The sequence below is a fragment of the Borostomias antarcticus genome (genome assembly GCF_949987555.1).
Source record: "Borostomias antarcticus genome assembly, contig: scaffold_127, whole genome shotgun sequence".
NCBI lineage: Eukaryota > Metazoa > Chordata > Actinopteri > Stomiiformes > Stomiidae > Borostomias > Borostomias antarcticus.
In genome coordinates, this window is record NW_028175709.1 from 86682 (window position 1) to 96515 (window position 9834).

The 9834-nt window shown below is 50.6% G+C and overlaps 1 protein-coding gene across 1 annotated transcript; it reads right to left on the reverse strand.

The window, feature by feature from the left end:
- Positions 1-2686: 2686 nt before the first annotated feature.
- Positions 2687-3631, reverse strand: LOC311329271 (mitogen-activated protein kinase p38b-like; the record flags this gene model as incomplete). The annotated part of the gene is made up of 1 exon (XM_084463141.1): positions 2687-3631. The coding sequence occupies one exon, from the start codon at positions 3629-3631 to the stop codon at positions 2687-2689; it is 945 nt and encodes a 314-aa protein (XP_084319267.1).
- Between the last annotated feature and the right edge of the window lie 6203 nt (positions 3632-9834).

Here is a 9834-nt window from a genome sequence, read left to right on the forward strand (position 1 = left end):
CATTGTCACTAACAACATCATCAAGAAACACCAGGAAAGGTTCAAAGGTGAGAGGCTAGCCAATGTTGAGATTGTAAGAGAGTGACTGGCTTCTGTTTGCGCTTATCCTGCTTGACTCGAGTTGATGTCTACGGGCTTCCCACTCCCTCTCCTCTCTCCCTCTCCCCAGACATGCTCAACCAGCTCAACCTGGCCAAGCATCCCAATAGCTGGCCGCAGATCAAAGCCGTGGCCGTGTCAATGTGCAGTGATGGCATCATCAACTGGGGCCGCATCGTCAGCCTGTTCAGCTTTTGTCGCTTTGTGTGCATGGAAACCAAAGAGCAGTACAAGGATGAGATGATCAGCCAAATATCTGAAGATATCTCACAGTACCTCATCTCAGCTCACAGCAACTGGCTTGAATGTAATGGTTGGTGGGTGAGTATACAGATACCTGGGTGGAGTGAATCATATTGGAGCGACAGATAACACAACTTATTAAGCAACCACACCATATTCAGAGTGTCTGTTCATGGTTTGTTTCTCTTGTTCACTCCATCTCTCCACAGGATGGCTGCACTGACTTCTTCAACAAAGGAAAGATCCCGCAGATGTTCCTCGCTAGCTTGACTTTTGTGGCTGGCCTTTTCATGAGTGTGGCGCCATCTCCCTTTTTGGGTCTGGTATTCGCCCTCCAGATGTTGGGGTATTTCAAAAAACGCTGATCACACACAATCTGCTGCCCAGAGTGCTCTGACCTGCCAATAATTATCACAGATGTGTATTGCTTAGCATTTTTAATCAAAAGGGGCTTCAGAGCCGTCCCATACCTTGACCAGCCTATTCATCGTCAGGCATGATTGCAACTTAGACTGTGATTATGTCTGCTCTTCTCCTTCTTGTAACTGTAAGGCTGCTACAATAAACCTTTGCATAATCCCAGTGTGTATCTGTTTGTGCTTACTGAGTCGCATATGGTAGTGTGTGATTCTCCCACGCCACCCTCGCCCTCTTGCATGCCTCCCAGCCAGATGTCATTGTCTGTGTGGATGGTGATGTAGTCATAAGGAGTGTGGGCGTGTTTTCATAGAGTATAAGAGTTGGTCAGCACAGCGCACTATACACTCATCTGTTGTCGTTGTGATGGCAGTGTCACGTGTGTCTCATAATGCTACTGTGTTGGCTTGCAAGACTGATCTGATGGACTTGATACTTTATGATATAATGAATGTCTTGAACATATGTGTGAGTAAGTCGGTGATAAACCAACGCACATACTTGGCTCTGAAGTGTAAGCGTGAAAGGTACCCCCTGGAGACGGTTACTGATTTATTGGATACGGTGATTGCTAGAGGACACCGAACATCGGGGGTCTTCCTGGATCTGCTCAAGAAATGGGATGATAGAGTGGAAGAAGTGATCGCCAAAGCACTAAGGTATAATCATTGTTTTTTTTGGGGTGTATGATGTCCAAGGGGTATGTTTTAAAAATCCAGACCCAATTGGTGTGCTTAGTGCTTGGTTAAGGGTGGTTCCTAAGGTTGTGTGGGTGTTTAAAGGGTGTGCTTGGGGTAAGAAGAGACTGCCAAATTGAGATGTCAAGGCCTGTCTTTCTGGTATGTCTAACCCCCAGAAACTCTGCCGAGGGGAGAGATCTCCAGGATATCAAAAGAGAGCTTTTCCGCGACCCCGACCCTATCACAGAAGATGGTGAACTGGAGCGTGATTGATTAGGCGCATAAGAAGAAGAAGCAGATGCTGTCCTCCACACCAAATTCTTCACCTGTTGTTTACTGTCCTCAGGCCCAGGGACTGCAGGTCAAATGGCAGACCCAAACCTGCTCAACTAACAGCAGAAACTGTATAAGATGAGGAATCGAGTTCATTTTGAAATGTTGGAACTGTACATATTATTTGGATATTAATGTTTCTTTACAAAAGAGATATTAGTACCACACATTATGTAAGCACATTATGTATACACAGATTATATTGATCTTCCTACAGACATTGACCAAAATACCTTTCTGTATATGTGTTTGTATTAGCCCTCTCTTCTGTGGGTTTGTTAAAGCTTTATGAATAATGCAAGTCAGCAAACTTGACCGGGAGAGGACAGGCTTAAATGTTTTAAGTATTCACTTTATTTTCTGTTTGCCAATTATCCAGCGAATGTATGCAATTGTGAGACAAATAAAAACAGATAAAGGCTATTGTCTGCCCATGTTTTTATTTATTTATGTATTTATTTATTTTTGTTATGTAACTCACAACGTCATTCATGCAGATAACTCATTTTGCATTCAAGAGTATGTTTTATTTATTTATTACGTCCATATATCATGCTCAAAAGCATAGTGTCGTACCCAGACTACGCCTTAATGGACTAGAACATAAGAAATAATGTACATTTGTGTGGGTGTGTGACAGCATTGTTAGTGTGCATTGTAAATACATTAAAGTAGAGTGTTTTGCATTTGAAGCATGTGTGGGCATAAAGAAAAGACCTCATAACATAGTTCCCTCATGGAGGCAATTTAATAAAAATGGTTACGCGAATCAGGACAGAAACAACAATATAAATATGAAGGTCAATTAAAAGCTCTAGAGGCAAACCAGTTTCCTCACTTACCAAATTGTACTATCAAATGTAGACACTTTGGATCAGCAACAATAATATAGAAAGGAAGGTTGATTGAAAATCCTAGGTGCTGGCTAGAATGCTGCGGTGCATGACCTGGACACATTCAAACTCAGCTTCCGTCATCTGGGCCAGGTGGCCCCAGTTGACATGTCCGAACAGCTGTCGAGCTGTCATCCTCTGCGTCTGGTCGGGATGCAGCAGGGCAAAGACGATGGCCTTGACAAGGGGCTGCTGCATTACGGTGGGCATCACCTCGTGATGGGCCAAGATGGAGTCCTCATAGCCTGGCAGGTCCACCACCTTGCGCACCATATTGATGATGAATATCTCTTCATCCCAGAAAACCAGTCGGCCCTCAATAGCATTGGCTATAATGGTGCCCAGGCTCCAGTTGTCTATGGCCGTTGTGTAGTGTTGAATGATTTCGGGCCTTAGGCAGAGCTCGGGGGCTCTGTAGGTTGCCGTGACGACCCCACCACTCATCTTGCATTCACTGGCTGCCCTGGAAAGGCCAAAATCTGATATCTTGGCTGTCATGTTGGCTTCAATGAGCACATTTTCTGCAGTCAAATCCCTGTGGATAACACCCAATTCATGCACATGGGCCAGACCACAGGCTATGTCACGGGAGAACTTGGCTACGAAGCTTGTCGGCACTCTGACCCTGGTGTGTATCATCTTGGAGAGTGTCACCGGCATGTAGTCCATAGTGAAAGCTGGAGACTCACCACTGATCCCCGGGACACCCGCAACCATGAACGCTTCGTGGAAATCTACAATGTTGGGGTGGGGGCACACCTTTGACAGGGAGCGCACCTCCCTAGCAAAGTCTGTTGGGAAAGTGGGCTGCTTGGTGCCAGTGTTATTAAACAGCACCACCTTCATGGCAAGCACCCTATGTAGCTTGCCCTTTTGCACCACCCTGAACACCTTGCCATACATTCCCTCGCCCACAAATGTGATATCCTTGTAGACTTCCCTGGCATTCAACACCTCGTAATCCATGTTGGAGACCTACAGGGTTAAGGCGGGATGCAGGCTTTTATACAGATCCAAGGGCTTTGTCATCAGCAGGGATCTGCCCCATATGAGGAGAGGAGTGAAATCGGGTAACGTATTTACACCACATAAATATAATGTTTTGCACAGTCTGCAAGGTTCCACGTTTGAAAGCATGAGCCAGACACACCAAGATCCCACTTATTTCCGTGTCAACAGGATGATTAAGTGTCAGATAGAAAGAACTTTAAGGTTGCATTCGATTTTGTAAGATGACTTCTGATATATATCACCTTTGTGTGTGTGTGAGAGAGAGAGAGAGAGAGAGAGAGAGAGAGAGAGAGAGAGAAAGCCTCATGTTGCAAAATCACCAGTCTCTCAAAACAAATATTGGACACATCGTTTCGTTCCCAACACATCATTTTATTTGACATCAGTACATACACAACAAATAATACAAAAGTTCCAATTTTGCCACAGTGACATACGTTTTGTAGAGGGCTTACGAGTTTTCCAGTTGATAATGGTCACATTGATATGTTGGGGAGTTTATTTTATTATAAAAAAATAAAAGAAATAAAAATATTTAGATGGCTGAGTCTGTCAAATAAGGCTGACTTTGTTTGCTCAGCGGAGGCTCACACAATAGCCAGGTTGTGGGCCAAGGCCCCAGCCCCACCGTCTTCATCTCTGTATGGTTCGAGCGCGTCCTCCACAGTGCTCAGGCTGACAGGCACCCTCATCATGTCGACATCCCTGGTGACGGCCAGAGTCATGGCCTGCTTATCAATATAGGCCGCAGTGTTGAGATTGGCAGCGGCACGCCTGACTATGATCTCCACTGCCGTCATGAGCCTGTCAGGCTGAATACCGCCACGCAGCGAGCTGATGAGGTAGTTCATATTGCCAATCTCGCAGACAACAGCATTTATCTCCTTGTCAAACTTGGTAATCTCTACGGTGGGCAAAGAGTCGGCCAGGGCTCGAGCCCTAGCCAGGCGGAGAGCCTTACAGTTTTTTTCGAGCACGATAATGGATTTTGAGATCACAGAGAAGGAGATATCAAGCTCGGCTTCGCTCTTCTTCTCATGGCGAAGCAAGGACTTGTGCGAGCAGCGGCGGACATATATAGAGGCAAAAAAATTGGCGCCGCAGAATATCGTGAGGAAGGCGAGCTGGGCCAGGCCCCGGAAAATCTTCTCACCTGGGACCTGGTGAAGCCAGCCATACATCTCAGTGCTGGATGTAGCGCTGGTAGGTGCTGATGTTGATGAGCCGTGAGAGCACCATGCATGTGATGTTCTTGGCGGCGTCTGCGTTTGTGTGTGCAAAGAAACCTGTGCCGCTGATCCTGGGCACTAGCTCGCTCAGGATGCCCAGGCTACTGCTCTCCTGATGCTTAAGGACCTTGTCCGAGGTGACGCCAATGCCATAAGTAGCGCAGAAGGCCACGCCAAGGCGCGCTTGCAGCAGATTTGCACTGCGCCGCAGGCCCTGGGCCCGATCCACGGCATCCTGGAAGGGGTCGCCATTGAATTCATCGAGGGTGCGATTAAGCTCAGAGACAGGCTCCGCTTCGCAGAATAGCTTGATAGTGGGATCAGGGCCCACTCCTCGCTGCCTGCGCCGACGTTGCTCGCTGATATGGTACACTGAGCTGAACGGCCAGAGCAGCGTAGGCATGCAGCTGTACGAAGGTGCTTCTGCTAAGGGGTCAAGCTCAAGTTCCTCATTCAGATCCTCGGAGCGGCCGCGGATGAAGAGAAAAGGCCTGCGGTAGCCCGCCGAGCCGTCTGACTCCGGGCAGAATCCGTTGTATGCATCTGCCACCACCATGGCATAGGGGTCCGACTCTGAGAGTGATACATCGCCGCCAACTATGTCCTTCATGTACATGTTGGGCACGTGGATGCCAGGTGACTCAAGCCCCTCCGGCATCACCAGCGACTCACACGACTGTGTCATGGTGATCTCCCGGTGGGTATTGGAAGTCGTCGGGTGGCACACGGTTTTGGTGCCCAGAGTGAAGAGCAGTGACCTTTGCCCTGTGAGTGTGAAGCCAACACCTGAAAAGCGAACACCGCGGAACAGCAGGTATGACAGGCCCGAGTAGTAGCGCTGGTCAAAGTGTTCCACGATCACGCGCCGGGTAAGCAAGGTGGTGTAATGCATGGCCAGTAGCACTTTGGCTAGGATACGCGGCAGGTTGCACAGCATCTTTACCCGAATTGCCCAGATGTAGGTAATGACTGAGGTGGTGCTGAGGCCTGGGTCGCCGACACGTCTCGGCTCAGCGGCCGTCGGGTCAAAATTCTGAGAGCAGTCACAGAAGTGCTTGGGCTGCACCGTGGCGAACACATGCCAGCCACGTAGTCGGCTAACTGTCAGTGGGCCAGCCTCTGTGACGCCAAGCTCCTCAGCCAGGTTTGCATCTTCAGAGCGGTACTCCAGGGTTACCTGGTTAGCAGCTAAATTGGCATTGGCTCTGACAGTGTAGGGTCTAGCGCCGAGGACTGGAAGGATGACCCAGTACATGAGATTGCAGTAATCAACATCGTCCTGGGTAAAGTATGCTGGGTAGCCGTAGCTGTCGATTTCACATACATCAGCGGTCTCTACCGTGCAGAACAGGGGCAGCGATGCAACCACAGTGTTCCTGCGGCGGTCACCAACTACATACTCGAAGAGCTTCAGGATACAGCGCTGGAACTCTTCGAACTTCTGCAGCACCAGGACCTGGTCTTTGTCGATGGTTCTCTCATTATTGTTCAAATAGTGTGCCATGGCCACTGCGGCGAGGGGGTCACTCATGACGGCAGAAATCCGGCGACCGCCGTACTTGAACATGGCATTAAAGACATCGATAGGGCTTGAAATGCCGGCCTTATGGTAGGCTAGATTCCTGATGGTTATCACATGACCTGCACCACCAGAGTAGTTCAGTCCCTGCAGGATAAGCTTGATGTAAGACTCTATGACGCTGGCCTCGGGCGAGTTGTCCAGCATGCTGACAAGCTCACTGCCGATCTGGACAAACTCGCCTTGAATGCTGTTCATCAGTGATGAGTTGAAGAGGGAAACACGTGGCCTTACAGCCCAATGGGTTGGTTCGTTATTGGGGATGTTGTTAACAGGTACTGCCATGAACCGGGGGCAGAACTGGAGCACACTAGCTACATTCGCCCTTTTGGCCTGCCAGTTCTCCTCGTTGCCCAGGCGAGCCAGCTGGCCCACGGACACGGCAGGCCGGCCACCAAATGTGGTCATGATATTCCGTTGGAGAGCCAAAGCCCGCTCAGAGCTAAACAGCTCTGGCGGGTTGGCCTGGTCATGGATATCTCTAAGCGAGACTTCGACGACCTTGCCGTCGTACTGGGTGACGTAGGAGACGGTGGGAGATCGAGCCGCGATCTGTCTGCAGGTGATCTCGCCGGAGCTCAAAGTCGTGTCAAGAATCTGGCTAGGCCTGATCCTTGTCACAGCTGGTGCCAGGCATCCCACTGTGCAGTACTCCCACTTGTGCCCCTCGGCATTAGAGAAGGCTTTATGCTCAGTGGATGTGTCCTCTGTGGAGCCTTGCTCCATCTGAGTCGTGTCAACGCGGATGATGGGCACATCGGACGACACACCGCCACCAATCGACATGACCGGCACGACTATTTTGCGTTCCTGCTGCTGTGAAGAGGGATCAATAAACGGCAGGTCACCGGGCACGCTGCCACCAAATGCCGGGCGGTCGGCATACTGCATGACGTAGTCGCAGCTGCGGTCTGTTGTCACCGTCTCCTGGGTCAGGTTGTACACCTTATACTCGGGGCTGATGTCCATGATGCGCATCCTGACAGCGGGGATTGCCCGGAACAGGCTGTCGCCCATGACCAGCACCTCATCCCTATCACTGTTGAGGATCCGGCGGACGTTTTCAAAGACACTCTGGGCGGCATTAGGGCAGATGTTTACGATGCCACACATGAGCTCAGTGAGCATAAGGGCCCAGTAGAGCCGCTCGGCATGGCTGGAATGCTTGACGCGCCGCAGCAACACATCGACGAGTGTGGGCTGCGCAGCACAGTATCTCAGCACCGCCATAATTTTCATGAGCTCCCATGACACACTGGCCGTGTCAAACTCACGTTGGATCAGCTCCATGGCCGTGTTCCTGTCGGTCATCTGGAGCATACAACCGAAGCTGAGCGTCCTGAAACGTGTGAGCATGCTGAACACTTGCTTGTACTCTCTGGTCAGAGCACCATTGCCCACTGAGTCATAGGCTCCCTCCTGGGCCTCGCGTTGGTCTGTCAAGTGGAACCGCTTGACAAACACGGTCGCTGAGGGCACATGGTCTTGCGGCACCACCATCTTGTACACCAGGCCGGCGAGCAGGACAGCAAGGTCCCGCTGGTTCTTGAAAAGTGCTGCTCCCAACTGTGCCACACCAAGCTTTGCCATGTGCTCTGTGGTGATGCTGGAGTTCACAGCAGATGCCCCAATTATGTGGTCAACCACAGCCTTGGCAAAGGCTGCTGGCTGGCAGTCAAGGAAGGCTGGGGATGCCATCAGTTGTCTGATGGCGGAAACTGGCCTAAGGCCAAATGAGTTATCCAGTACAGTTGTGCTCATCTCGGTAAAGGATCGGGGCTTATGGCCTGGCACACTGGCTGAGGGCTCAGATGATCCGATGCGCAGATTTTGAGAGTCCTATGTGTTTTGCAGGGCGCTTCCTGACGCGCTGTATGGGCAATAGACCGGGCACTCTATCCTCAATGGCAGACAAAGACCTTTTCATCTCATCTTCAGCTTTTCTGGCACAGGTTAGTAAGACGTGATCATCTGGAGACTCGCAGGCCCGCTGAGAGACCTTGACCAAGCTTATGGTTCTCGCCACGGCCCGATGCAGGTCTTCAGTCTCTCTTGCCTGACGCTTCATGTCGGTATGGCCCAGGATGTCTCGTTCGCTCTTGTCATCCTCATCCTCGCTGTCCTCATCAAGGCCTCCCCCGAGGCAACCACTGGAGCGAAGGCAGCTTAAGAGTCTAACCAAGACACACAGCATGGTTGCAGGCCTATGAAGTGATCGATCTAAATTAAATGGTCAATTCCTGTTAATAATGTTAACAAACTTCATGGTAGCCCCATGCAAAACGGTCAAACCTAATTCATTTGGACACTAGAGCACCATAGGACAATTTCAAAGAGCTTTTATTCAAGAATACAGACAAACACAGAACAACACAGGGGGACGTAACAAGAGTGGATGGATAAGGAAGAGGAGAAATTGGCAGCAATAGCCCTAGCCAGCCGACGGCGAGAGGCATTCAGATCGTGTGGTGGAAGGCCCGGGATCAAACGCATTGGCAAGCAGATTGAGCTGGTTGCATTGCACAGGGCACCGCATCGGAAGATAGAGGCTCAGGCCTGGGTGAGTGAAGATCCACAGCTTAGCATTGTCATAGATGAGATTATCAACTCGTTCAGCCCGCATCTGTCATTGGAACTGTTACTGTACAACGTGCTGGGCAGCAACTGCAAGAGCGCATCAGCTCTCGTGCGCTTCCTCGTCACACACTACTCATCCAACCAGGTGTGCGAACATGTCAGAGACACGCTGAGGAACCTGGTGAGATGGACCATAATCGAGGGCTTTGTGCCTTGCTCCTTTGTGCCCTGGAGGGAGATCAGGAGCTTGCGCATGGGCCTATATGGCAGGACAGCTCTGACCAATGTCATCAGGAACTCTGGGAGAAGAGTTGGAGGCAGGGCCGCATCAGCCTTGAGCCCGAAGGACGCAGCGGCCGAAGCCATGCAGGAGCATGAGGCCCACAAGATGATACTTGGGATGCTGCTTGACGTACCAACCAACAGGCTGGCAGATCAGCTGAAGAAGCTGATGGTTCAGAGCGTGCCCAGAAATATCACGGCAGTAGTGTGCAAGCTTATTGGTGACTGGATTCAGGAGGACTGGGAACAAGAGAACATCTCAACCAACACCGCCCTCAAGATTTCCGTGGTGTCCCTTTGGGAGGTGGTCAAGACACTGGAGCACGGCCGGTGCCCCGTGGTGCCTGAGTGCAGGCCATCGGGCTGTCTTGCATTCTATGACCCAGTTACAGACCTGGTCACGGCTTCTGTCGATGGGACCGTGTACGAAGATGTGTCGGTATGGCGGGGCGATGCATCCAGTGGTCCCCTGTGTACCCTGGCTAAGAGGG